General features: G+C 34.5%; 1 protein-coding gene across 1 annotated transcript; it reads right to left on the bottom strand.

Moving 5' to 3' along the window:
* Positions 1 to 3,387: 3,387 nt before the first annotated feature.
* Positions 3,388 to 9,193, bottom strand: LOC113731050 (protein INCREASED PETAL GROWTH ANISOTROPY 1). Its single transcript, XM_027256087.2, has 6 exons — positions 7,696 to 9,193; positions 6,961 to 7,092; positions 6,684 to 6,865; positions 6,079 to 6,190; positions 4,191 to 4,325; positions 3,388 to 3,665 (listed from the first exon to the last, which is right to left on the bottom strand). Exons 1-6 carry the CDS (start codon positions 9,010 to 9,012, stop codon positions 3,537 to 3,539), a joined length of 2,007 nt encoding a protein of 668 aa, XP_027111888.1. The 5' UTR covers positions 9,013 to 9,193; the 3' UTR covers positions 3,388 to 3,536.
* Between the last annotated feature and the right edge of the window lie 4,095 nt (positions 9,194 to 13,288).

Raw genomic sequence — 13,288 nt, 5'->3', positions numbered from 1 at the left:
TAGAAACAGGGCTACATTTCATCAGAAGACCACAACAATCAATTCGGAAGCATTCCTAGCCAAAACAACCAATTACAATCACAGTTTTCCAATTCTGGGTAAACCAGAACAGCAATAGTAATTTCGAGTTATCTCACTCTACACTACTCCGATGGACCTGAAATTTGCAGGCACTTTTAAAACATCATTACCTACAACTTTCATGTTTTAAGCCAAGGCCAATTCGGCCTCTAACCATGAGATACAAAATCGGACAGAATTGGGGATATAAAACCCTAATTTTCTCAAATTCCTTCCAAATCAGAAATTGGGTGCAATTAATCACTTGTTCCACCTCCTAGAGTTATTATATACCATTTCCCATTATCATAGATAACCATACCATCATGCTTATATTAAAACAGAAAATTCCCAAAAATAATAAAACTTCATCACTACAACCACAAATCAAGAAATAAACCATAACTTTGCATCTTATGCTACCACTAAGTATGATTTAAGCATCAATTAAAGGAAGAAGGTGGTTCTTCACAACTTACCTTAAGAACAAGAGAGAGAGCTATTGACCACCTTAACTTTCCAAACAAATCCACAAAACAACTCATAACCACCACTTGAAGGTGTTTTATGGAGCAAAATCAAGGTTGGATGGTTGGTTTTGATGATTTGGAACAAGATTGAAGTGTTTCTTCCTTGTGCTTGGAGTAAGAGAGAGAGGAAGAGAAGAAGAGAGGGGCGGCTCTTATGGAGGAATTTTTGATAATTTTTGGGTCAAATTTTTGAGATATTTAAGCAAAATGGTAAAAGTATGAATAGTAAGTCAAATTGTAAGAGTTAATCTTATGGTGACACTTGTCACCTTATTTAATGCATCTCTATCACTTTGTCTCTCTCCACTCTCATCCATATAACAACCTTCAATTATCTCATAACACCTGGTAAATGAAATCCAATATCCAAAACTTAACCTAGTTGGCCGAATTTTTCCGAACTTTTCGCACTAGTGGGTCCCACATCCGATGTACGTTCTTAATTTCGCAAAAACTAACCGATACTAGAAAAATCATTTAAAATCTATATTTACTCATAAAAATTATCTGGGGAATTTTTCTAATAAAGAAAATGTAGAAAAGGCGGGCGATAAACAAAACTCCTCTTAAGCTTTCTAATATTGTAACACTAGAGGTTTACTAATCCAGAGTTTACTAACCATTTTCAAACTTGTTAAACCTCTGTAAACTATAACAAATCTTATTTTTACTTGTGCCAAAACACACACTAGAATACCGCAGAAACTAGGGTTTTATCATAAGCAAAGTTAGGGTTTTCAATCTTGGCCGAGATTAGGGTTTCTCCTTAGCCCTAAAACCTTAATTTAACCGTACAAAATAATGAATAACCCTAATCTCAACGTACGAACGGACTAGGTCCTCACAAAACGCAGTTGAATTGCAATTTTCTTTTTTTATTGTTGGATTTTCTTTCTTTATAATTCACCAATGTTTTCTTTACAAATTTATGAGATGCTTTCTTTATAAAATTAACCACTATCAAACACAAATTACAAGAGTTGAATTGTTAGTTTCATGAATAATTTTGAGTTTTTAAATGAATATTTTTTTCATAAAGTTTTAATTCATCTTTTACTTAACATACATTACATCTCAAAGAATTATTATGAGTGCTATTTTTAACACAAAGTCCAAATGTACAATTCAAAGAGTTTTAGTGTCACCACAATTTACATAATGTCTATCTTTTCTCCTTCCCATTGAATATCAAAAGGAAAAGGTATTTCTATAATATTTTGTTTACGTGGAAGCTTTCTTACTTAACCAAGAAACTAATATCCCATATTAGTTGAGTTAGGTCTTGAAACATTGAAGAACCCTTATTAAAATATTTTTGTACTTTTTATTTTTTTGACATTTGTTCAAGGATGGTTCTAAGTCTTGCAAAGGAAACGAAGATTATGGAAGGTATGAGGATGGAATTAAGGATCTCACGATTACTTAATTAATATCTCTATGGTTGACACTTGAAGTATTGTGTTTGGATATCCAATTTTTTGCAAATATCATTTTTTTTGCATCTTAAATATATTTTCTAAGCAATTTTTTATAATACGAATCACATTTTTATTTCATATATTTCGTATCATTATATTATGACGTCTTATTCCTAATCTTTCTCTTAGAATAATCTCCTATCTAACCACTCATGGAGGAGGAAGACACGAAACCCAATTCAAAACCTTCGATGAGCACAGCCGGCCCAAATTTCTGAAGGGGTTGTGTTCACTGCAATTGACTAATTTGATGGCGAACAAGAGAACATCCGCCCCACTTCAATTTAGCACTACGCCGGGACATGCTCCAAACTTACTTCCAAATGCAGTTTTCTCTTCGAGAAAATGCTTACGCAAGGGAAGAAAATCATGCCAATTCTTATTAAGGGTATGTTTGGAGTTGCATGGTTTATCAGGAAGCATGTTAATTAATAGAACTTTTTATCAAAGTACTAATTAAGTAGTTAATCATATTATGTAGGTACGTACTTGCATAAGTACTTTTTCTATTTGATAATAGGTGATTTTGAATTTCTAAAATATATTTATCTCTTCATTTAGTTCAAAATTTATAATAAAGTTGTTAAGTTAATTTTTTATATTTTTAAACATAAAAGTTGCTCTAAAATCAATAATTTTGAGCTTATGCTAAAAGAACTTTAATGGCCAAAAACTCTACTCCTAAATTCTAGGAATGATGTTGATCAAACATGTTAAAAGTGCTTTTATCTTCTAAAAGCACTATTTTAACAGAAAGCACCGCAACTCCAAATTAGCCCCGTTTGGAATTGCAATGCTTTTAGTAAAAAAGTACTTTTAGGTGTTAAAAGTAACTTTTAAAGTGTTTGATGAACATCATCTCATAAATTTAGAAGTAGAGTTTCTGGTGCTCAAAGCATTTTTAGCAAAATCTCAAATGTGATGCTTTTAGAGTAGCTTTTGTGATTTTAAAAAATAAAACATCAAATTTAATCATTTTATCCTATATTATGAATCAAATACAAAGATAAACACTTTTAAAAATTTTCAAATTACACACTATTCAATACAATGAGTATTTGTTGAATTATGTCTTCAAATAATATATTTAAAAGTATTTAAACAGTTAATAAGCATTTTTATTTAAAATCCTACTAGAGAAGAAATATTTTTCAATAAACTACCGCAGCTCCAAACGCACCCACAAATCATCGATTGAATTAGATTCGAAAACCTCGTGCAAACATTGGCCCTTGCAAATCTACGAAGGTGGGGGGCTCGATGATTTTGGCATCCACCAAATTTCAGTCTTCTTCTTTTAAGTTGAGAAACAATTGAGGTTATTATAAAATAAATCAATGTATATATTTAAGTGCAAAATGGCAGCAGGCAATTGTATATTCACATCTGTGATTATCCCTCTTGTATCTTTACACCAAAATGTCATGGAAGCCAGTTTCTGAAGCTGAGTTGGCTACAGATGAGATTATTAGTAAGCTGTGGACCTGCAAAGGTACTTGTGTTGTTGCTGATTTTGACATTGTACATGGCAGGACCTTGCCTTGTCCCTCAGCTCTTGAAACGCCCTCATTGTCTCCACATCAAAACCACCAGCGAACTGCAACAATGTACAACCAAAAATCAATTAGGCAAGCATTGTAGCAAAAATAAATTACCTAATGAAAACATGCATTTTGATTACTGATAACCATGCTTAATTACTAAAATGCCCTTGTAAATTACCAAATTAATATGGTAGTACTATATCTTTGGTAGTGTGTTAAGCCCCATTTGGAGTTGCAATGACGTATAAGAAAGCACTTCATGTACCGCAACCGCAAACGAGGGCTTATGGCCAATTCACCGGATTGACTGGTTCGACGTTAGAACGGGTTTTATAACTATGATATTCTCACCTTACCACCCAACTCTACCCTCCCCTGATGGTGTGTGAATTAGTCAATCTTGACATGAAATGCAAGACATACATTCAGCTCTACACAAGGTTTTAATTTAGGAAATTTCGCGAAGGTAAATGCATGTTTCAATTTTATACGTGTGTATATGGACTTGTATATGCATGTGAAGGAGAAAAGCCAAAATGGTAGGGATCGTCGTGTACTGAATGCAAGCCAAACATTACCTGGTGAACCCGGAAGGCAAACCTAACACCTTGAACTATAAGCTCTTCTTCCTCGGGACCACCACCCACGGTCTCAAGTTCTGCTGAAACTCTCTTCATGTACTTCATGGCCAATTTCACAGATGCCAGCTTTATCTGCAATAATGTCCCCGCCCCCATGCATTATTATCAATCACAAGCCCTCATCTCATTTGTGGCATTCCCCAACCAAGAGGGAATTGAAACAGTTCTTGAAATGGATTATGGCCAAAATTTGCCATCTTTAATTCAGAGGACCATCATAATTCTCGGTGATAGTAAATTTATTTCCCAAGTGGGGTTTTCATGTTATTGGAACACTTGCGCTTTTGGAACACTTACACAGATTAGGATAGCACCCCAACCAATTGTAGCAATTACATGTTACAATTTAGGTGGATATTCACATAACATTTGAAGCTCAAAAACACCTAACCATTATTGTACAATAGATTCTGTGTGCATATCTATCTGAATCTGAGCCATCAACTTGCGTGTAAGGTTAATTTGTTGCAAATCCCAAATATGGAAGGTAACAACCACCACCCGCGTAAAAGCAGCAAAAAGGAAGAAAACGATAAAGCAGAGCATTAGGTAAACAATGCAAGATGATTGATGCTCCCAAGGAAGGAAAAATCCTTTCTCTTACTTTTGTTTTTTGTTAATTCTATTGTATTATTATTTCTAATACACTACTACTAGTCAATCAATCTATTGCAACAACATCATAGACAATACACGTAAAATATGGAATTTAAGATCCAATTTGTCTTCCTTAATAAACATTAAATTAACACATTAAAGTCTTAATTGCCTAAACAAGACACATGAAGAAAGGAATGACTCTGCATGCAAACCTATGCATATTGGTTTATGTAAATCCAAAGAGAATTGGAAGGAAACTTCACACCTTTCCACTTTAGACTCGCAATTATTAAGGCCACCCCCCCCATTAAAAGAATTCCGGTCAACACAAGTGTGGAAATATAAAAAACCATAGTGATATATATTAAAAGGTCAACAAGTAGAATCTGATTCTTTTTATACTCACCTACAACAAACATCAAAAGCAATGCAGACAAGCAAATAAAATGCTAGAGATCTGAGTATTCACATGTGCCCATGCAGGCGTGGGCATAGTAATTGAGGTATGCTAATAATTTTTCTATTTCTCTTTGTCATCTAGTAAGACCTATCGATACTTTGGCATAATTCTTGGTAGACCAAAGTCTTTCAATTTTTTTATTCACCATCTCTTGGTACTCGGGTACTAGTTTGTATAACAAGAAGTCCACTGGTTTGGGCAAATCAGATTGGCCTTACATGGATAAAAAGTTGTACATCTAAACATGAACATGTAATTATTACTTTTTTTTTAATGTAAAGTTTAGGAGGATTAAGGGTTCAATTACTTACTAGTTCCTACTATCAACGGAGCTGGTCCGTCTGAATTGCTATTTTCTAGAGATTTTATAAAAAAAAAAATATATTGGAACGATTTAATGCATGCAAAGCAAAAAAGTGATTGAAAAATGTGCTCATAAAAAATGTAAAAAAATTTTCGAGGAAAAATGACAATCCATAGGAGGCAAAACCCAAATATTTCTAATGCGAGGTCGAGTTCTTGCCAATTGAATCATACCAACAAACATACAATTATTGCATGGACCACCTATAAATGATTATATTATTAGCAATAGTTGGCTTTTCTGTACGTGTACAATATTGTAGTTTGCTTGCAGATGTGAGCAGGGGACAGAAAATCAGTGAGCAATTATGAATTTGTAACTGGGCTGTTTTCCTAATCAGAATTTTAAAGAGTTTTACTCCAATTACGAGGGCCAAACCTGAATTTAAAAGTAAATTATACCTGACTAACATATCCAGTATCTAGCATCCACTCCATTGGAATATGAAACCCTTTGTATCGGTTTGTTGCAGATTCCCTCATTCTTGACAAATTGTAGACACCATGCTCTACTCTGTTGCACAAGAAAACAAGCATCTTGTTTAGTAGGGTGGAAAACAATCAATTACGATATTCGTCTACTAGCTAGGTACGCTTAAAAAGTCATGCAGAAACGAAAAAGCTAACTACCAATTAGGTTAAACAACTATGAGAAAAACTTATTTAAATATGTAGGGTCTGAAATTAAATCACCTATATCATTCTTAGAATAATAGACCTACGTACAAATTCATGCATCATAGTTGGTGTGTCCTTATCATCCTTAGATTGCTATTTTTTTTTTTGAAAAATCTGTAGAAAAATGTGCTGTTTCGATTTGATGTATGTGAGGTAAAAAGGTGATTGAAAAATGTGTTCGCCGAAAACGTAAAAGTTTTTTTTTGGGAAAAAATGCCAATCCAAACAAAAATTTATGGGATTTTATAGTAGAACTATTCTTGTAAAGAAAGATGAGAGACTGAAAATAAAAGATAGTTTAACGAGTGTAAGTGAGAGAAATGCATTACTTATCAAACAAGGCCTGCATTTTCTTGAGAGCCGAAGAACAAGGGTGTCTAGGATCATCACGAAATGAAGACGCCTCAGATTCGAGCTTTTTCAGATCACAATACCCAAATGCAGCTTCTCTTAATGCATCTGCCTTCTGCTCAGGCCAATTGAAGTGTTTCAATACTGCCCTTTCATCAACCTAAGGAAGAAAATTGAGAACCTCAATTTTAAGTGGGCAGATACCAAAAAATAAAATAAAATAAAATAGTTGTTGTAGATTAAGACGAAGGTTACCAGGAAAGATAGCTCATCATCAAGCCACTTTACAAAAGGCACAACATCCTCAATATCTGTAAATGCAGCATTCTCAACTTCTTTGATTAGGAACCTGATAAAATCTCCTTGTGTTTCTACATCTGTCTTAATCTGAAATTTATCCACATCATAATCTGAACAACTAACCAATAAAAATGGGATGCAACAATTTAAACATTTCAAACAGTAGTAGTGACAAATGTTAAATCCCCATATCTGTTCTAACAATTCTCATATACTTGGCAAAGATATAGGTATAGTTGTAGGCAACAACAACATGAAATTTTCACATTTGAGGTAGCCAATTTTATGAACAATATGAAATCTGGGGCCAAGTCCCACCAACAGACAAAGTACGAAAATTTTCAAGAACCGTTGTTCTTCTGCATTGAGTGTAACTTTGATTTGGAAGAAGTTCTTGGCATTGAATTGTCATAATTGCCCACATGCTGGCATTAAGATGACAACCCTTGCATTAAAAACCAAATTGGATTTGTCGAATCCATAGGCTGTCTTATCTTGTATAGAAAACAAAGGAAAAACCAACAAAAAGCGCAGATAGGGGTATAGCAAAAGCAAAAAGACACTAGGGACTGGTCAGCTTTCAATGACAGAGGGTCTCAAAGGACCAAAACCCAGTGGCAAAATAGTAAATAGACTCAGACAAAGATAATTGGGCTCAGAAAAAAAAGAAAAAAGAAAAATAAAACTTACAGCTAGTAAATGAGTAGACCGGTTCTCAATCTCTCCTATCATATCCTTAGCCGTCGCACCCGCCGCAGGAACCTCGGCGGCGCCACCTGCTCCGCAGCCAGTATCCCGCCGCGAATCCCTTCTCATCAGGGAATGATAAAACTCCACCACCTCGGGCACCCTCCTCACCTTAGCCGGCACAGGCTTCAACCCTCTTGGCGGAGGAGGGGGAGGAGGTGGTGGCGGAGCCGCCTTGGAATGCCGTGAAGGCGGCGGTGGAGGAGGAGGAGGAGGAGGTGGTGGAGCTATTGCTTGTTTTACTGCTGCTGCTGCTGGGGGGGCTGGTGGAGGTGGCGGCGGTGGAGGAATATTAGATATTTCTGCCAGTGCCCGTTCTGCTGAATCAGATAACCACCCGTATGAAGGTGAAGATAATGAAGAACGCAATGAAGCAGATGATGAAGATGAACACGATGAAAGAAGCGAAGACGACGGCCGTGGAGGCGGTTTAGGAACCCGGGGAGCGCGGGATTTTAAACCCATTAAATTTTCTGAAGAATCTACTATTTCATCAGAGTTGCGACGACCATGCCTTGGTTTTTCGTTCTCAACCAGTCCTAATGTGCTATCCTCCTTTTTTGTCTCGTATTCAGATTTCAAATTTAAAGCACCATTATTACTACTATCAACTGTAGCTTGAACATTCACTTGACCATTTGTTTGTATGCTCAAACTTTTCCTAAAACTCTTCGACTTGATGAGAAAATCGACTTGTTTTTGTGACGATGAAACGGCGGTTGCGAGTTCTTCATTGGACTTCTTCATCTCTGAAACTTGTGATTCCAAACAGTTTATCTTTTCTTCGTATCTACAATTTTGCTTAGAAATTTCCATGTGTAAAACCTCCACTTCTTGGCGTAATCTTTCGTTTTCATCCTCTAAGCATTCGATCTTCCTCTTGGATTTTTCGATTTCCACGTCTTTGTTAGAGATTTGACTTTCCAGAACCGGGAGAATGGCGATAGACTCTCTCAAGAGTTTTTGCTCCAGCAGTTCTGTTTTCAACCGGGACTCCCTTTCCCTTAGCTCTTCCACTAATCGAAGGAGCTCGGCCACGTCTGGCGGGCGAGGCTGGACTTGGGCGGACGAGCGGGGGAAATAAGCTCCAAATGAACGCGAAAAACCAGGTCCTTTTTGGTTTGACGGCTGCTGCTTTCCAGAACTGGCTGATGAGGAAAATGCTGGTTTTGGGGATGACTCTGAAGAGGGTTTTGGCTTTGGAGTTATGAGTGGTGATTTTTGTAATCCCATGGCGACTTTCACTTTTCCAGCAACCATTGTTGTTTGCCTGTTTCTTGAGAAGCCCAGATCAGCCCCAGACCTCTCTTTCTTTTCCCTTATCTCCCAGTGAAATGGTAATCTCTCAATTTTTGCCAATGCTATCTGTTTTGAAGTTAAGGAAAGATAAAGACATGACTAAAACTCCAAATGGGTCACTTTCTCTTTTGCCAGAAGATTGAAAGGCTGTATGAAGAAGAAGCCAATGGTTGGTATTGGAAGTAAATGGTAACTATTCTGATGGGGCGGTAGTGATGGAGAAGGAAGCCAGGAGGTCAGTCAAAACTGAGAGAAGAAGACTGAAGTCACTAAACTGGGCTGTAGGCTGTAGCACTAGCCACTAGCCTGTAGTGTAGGATATAATCCTAGTCCTTAAGAGAGATTTTGTGAATGTAATTAAGGCAGCAAAATCGAGGAACGGTCTTCTTTCCTTGGATCCAGTTTGAAAAGGGCAAAAACAAAATGAACTTGGCAGTTTTAAAAACTGGAATCAGATTTTAACTTGTTCACGCGCCCCGGTGTCCTTTCAAGTTCACCTGTTTTTCAGCCAGAGAACCAAATAGGATTGTGATAGACGTCACAATTTTGAAAGTCATAATAGATTACTTTTGGTTACTAATTTTTCTGAAATTTTGAAAGTCATAATAGATTACTTTGGTTACTTTTGGTTACTATTGTTATCCTATCTGGTTATCTTTATCTTTATGTTTTAGATATTTTCACCATGATTTTTTTAGACATTTACGCAAGCATTCAAAATCTCAAATAATAGAAGTAATAACGACTGAAGAAGTTTTGTAAATGATTGTAACTTTTAAAGTTACCGTTAGGCTACTAAAATCCCTTAACAAGAAAATAACTAGGAGCACAAGCTATCATAAAGATATGAAATTTAAAAGCTTGATCAGTTATATGATATACCAATCCAGTTATGAACGGGATGTGCTAAGTTTTTTCTGTTTGAGGTTGTTTGGTTTATTGAAAATTCGGTTTGAACTCAACTCATTTATATAACGAGTATAAAATTGTGTACGAGCTTGTCTCGTTAATTTAAAGAAATCCCAAATTTGAAGTCAACTCATTTAACACAAATTAATCAAGCTCGAATAAGTAGAAAATCCTATAAAAAAAATAACTCATCAAATTTAATCATTTTAATAAACCTACTAAAAAAGAAAAATTTTATCAAATATAAGAAGATGCCCAAATGCTAAATGTAAAATAAATTTTAAACTATCAAGACCAGATAAGTTTACTTAATCACCAACGAAATTAAAATAAGACTTCACCTCCATTATGAAAAAAGAATACTCATCTCATCCATCCATATTCTCTTCAACATAATAGATTTGGTCCGCATTTTCATTGTTGTACGTCAATGGAAGTACTTTGATGCTATTGAATTGGAGTGTTAGACTCCAATTAATCTATATACAAGTCTAAATAAGCTTACATGAATGTTTATGAGTTGAACTCAATTGCATTTGTTTAATAAATGAGTTTAGTTTTGGGCAATAAATAATAAAAAAGTGTACATTTTTCTTATTTTGTATGCGTCCAGATGAGTATGCATACACAACTTTATTATGGATGTACATATATGCAAATATTAGTTAGAAGTTGGTTTTAAGCAATAAAAGAAATTGTAATTCAATAGTTAAATTGATATTTAAGTGGAATAGAAACAATCATGAATGCAAAAGTTGGCTACAAAAAACATCGAACACATTTGATAAACAAACCAATCGAGTTTACAAGCCATACATATCGATTGATTCTCATGTATCTTTGGTAGGTCTCAAACAAAATGAAAATTTGTGTATAATTTGTAGTTACAGTGCCATAATTTCTTTTGGAATAGTTTAAGCCCTAGAGCAAATAATAGTAGATAAAACCTAGTAATTTTACTGAATGAAAATATGATTAGAATTGTTTTGTACCACATTATATGAAACATGAGCTACTATTTAAATCATACATAGGGTTCTTGAGAAATTTGTAAAAGGTTAAACATGAGTTACTATTTAAAATCACATGCGCAATGATTAAGAACCTTTTTTTTTTTTTTGGGTTGAGGCTGTTGAGCATAAGCATACACGTCTTGTTTGAACTCATAACCTACGAAGGCTTAAAAAAACATACAGTAATTAATGATGCAATAACCATATGAATTTTCACTCACGTTAGCGAGAGGGAGTGTTGTTAGGCTAGGCCGATTGGGCTATGCTGCAGAAGAGTAACGCGCTGACTGAGAGAGTGGAACTTCTGGTGCAAAGCTATATATGGTGATTAGTTGGAGGAGTACAATGTGAGAAATTTTTCAGATATGGGATATAGTAGAAAATTAGGAAAGTGAAAAGAGGTTTCCAACGCCAACGGTCGGCTTTTTTTTTTTTTTTTTTTAACTTAATTGAAAATCGCGCGATATATTGCATATATTCGTGGAATTTTGGGGGTTACTTGGTTTGAATTCAGGGGGTCTTATTTATGTCCAAATTTTGACTTGGGGGTTTGACTTAATGTTGAATGAATTCCAAGTTTTACACTACTTTTATCTTTAACAAAAAGATCCATTATGACATTGGTTAATTCGATTTAAAGGTTTTCTTAGTCATCATGATGTTGGGATTTGTTAAGAGTGATGTCACCCGTTTGTTTTGGTATTTCCTTTGTTATATTTTTTTAATTTTTTTTAGACACTGATAACCATGATTTTACTCAATTTGAATTTTGCTGATTATGTACTTTAAGTATTGACATCTATAACTTTTCAAAAAAGGGAAAAAATGATTAGGTAATTGATGTTATGTTGTGGTTATGAGTCCATTTTTCAGGACACAAAATTCATAAATTCTTGCATTTAAATAAACATTGCTCTGTTTGGATTGTAAATTATTTGAGATATTTTTACTGTAACACTTTTTGTGATGTGATGTATGTGAGATAAAAAGGTAATTGGGAAGATAAAAAGGTGCGTTGGAAATTGTAATGATGATGTAAGCAAATAAATTTTGGCTAATAATTCTCTACCCAAACAAACCCAATAAGCTATAGCTGTATGCCATGTATGTATTTCACTTGTTTGTTTTGCAACTTTTTTTTTATAACATTGACAGCCATGAAAAATTTTACTTGATTTGATCATTGCTGATTATGTATTTTGAGTGTTGCTATTTAAAACTGTTCAGAAGAGGAAAGCCAGATCAGTATTTTAAGTAATGCTGTGCTTATGTAGGAGTCCATAGTACAGGACACAAAAGTCATTATTAATTCTTGCCTTTAAACAAGCAATAGCTATATTTATATGCCGTAAGTGTTTTGTTTAGTAAAAGTAATAATTCTATTGGAGACCATTAACAGTCGTTTTGGATAAAAAGCAATGATTTTAGAGAAATCACTAGTACATGTATGTTATAGACTAAACAAATTGATAAATATCATAGAAATTTTTTTTCCCTTGAAGGACTTTAGAAAAAAAAAGAATAAAATTTTTGGTCCTTTATTAAGCTGAAAATTTGTTTATTACTTACCCTAGACAACATAGGAGTGACAATTGGCTTCCATTTGCATTAATGTCTAATTGTTCAAATTAATCACTCCTCTGCACTTGCAATTCTTGCAGTATTTAAATTTACCTGAGATTATGGAGGTTATTTCCTACACATTAACAAAGAGAGAATACTTGTAATTGGTGTAATTGAAAATGCCTTTGCTAAATTTATGCCATGATCTTGATATCATTAGTTTCAAAAATGTTATTAAGTATTGTAGTTCCCATTGGTGGAAGTACTAACTCCATTAAAGTACATAATCGTTTCTTTAATTGTAAATGCATGGGAATCCAAATGTGTGCGCGCGTGTGTATGTATATGTATATATCCGTGGGAAACAATGAAATTTACGAGTTAATAACTATTCATTGCATATTACAAAGCAACAAAAAAAAAAAAAAGAGTACAATAAAGATTTGTTCCTTATTAATAAAATAATCTTAGAGATGAGAACAAGGTCAAGTACTGATTAAAATACTAAAATGAACAACTACCCAAGCAAAGCATTTGAACTAATAAAGTTTAATCTCGTTCTTGCAATAACAAGATCATTATGAGCTTCGATTATGATTCAAACATTAGTTAGCTTAAAAGCGAACAGCAGGTGAACTTGAAAACAATTAGATATAACCAGCACCTTCTATAGCCCTTAATTACTTGACAAAAGGACAAGGAAAGGAAATGTTTGCATGGCCAACTATTTAGGTGAGGCAGTTGAACAGAAC

Source organism: Coffea arabica, chromosome 2c (genome assembly GCF_036785885.1).
Source record: "Coffea arabica cultivar ET-39 chromosome 2c, Coffea Arabica ET-39 HiFi, whole genome shotgun sequence".
NCBI classification, from domain to species: Eukaryota; Viridiplantae; Streptophyta; class Magnoliopsida; order Gentianales; family Rubiaceae; genus Coffea; species Coffea arabica.
The sequence above is the reverse complement of the archived record's forward strand: the minus strand, read 5'-3'. Positions and strand labels throughout refer to the sequence as shown.

Bases quoted from the DNA above. Each gene is read 5' to 3' on its own strand.
- LOC113731050 (XM_027256087.2), bottom strand. From the start codon at position 9,012: ATGGTTGCTGGAAAAGTGAAAGTCGCCATGGGATTACAAAAATCACCA. The intron at 7,093-7,695 runs GTAAGTTTTATT...GATAAATTTCAG, and splicing joins GGTCTACTCATTTACTAGCT to ATTAAGACAGATGTAGAAAC. The intron at 6,866-6,960 runs GTAACCTTCGTC...TTTCTTCCTTAG, and splicing joins ATGATGAGCTATCTTTCCTG to GTTGATGAAAGGGCAGTATT.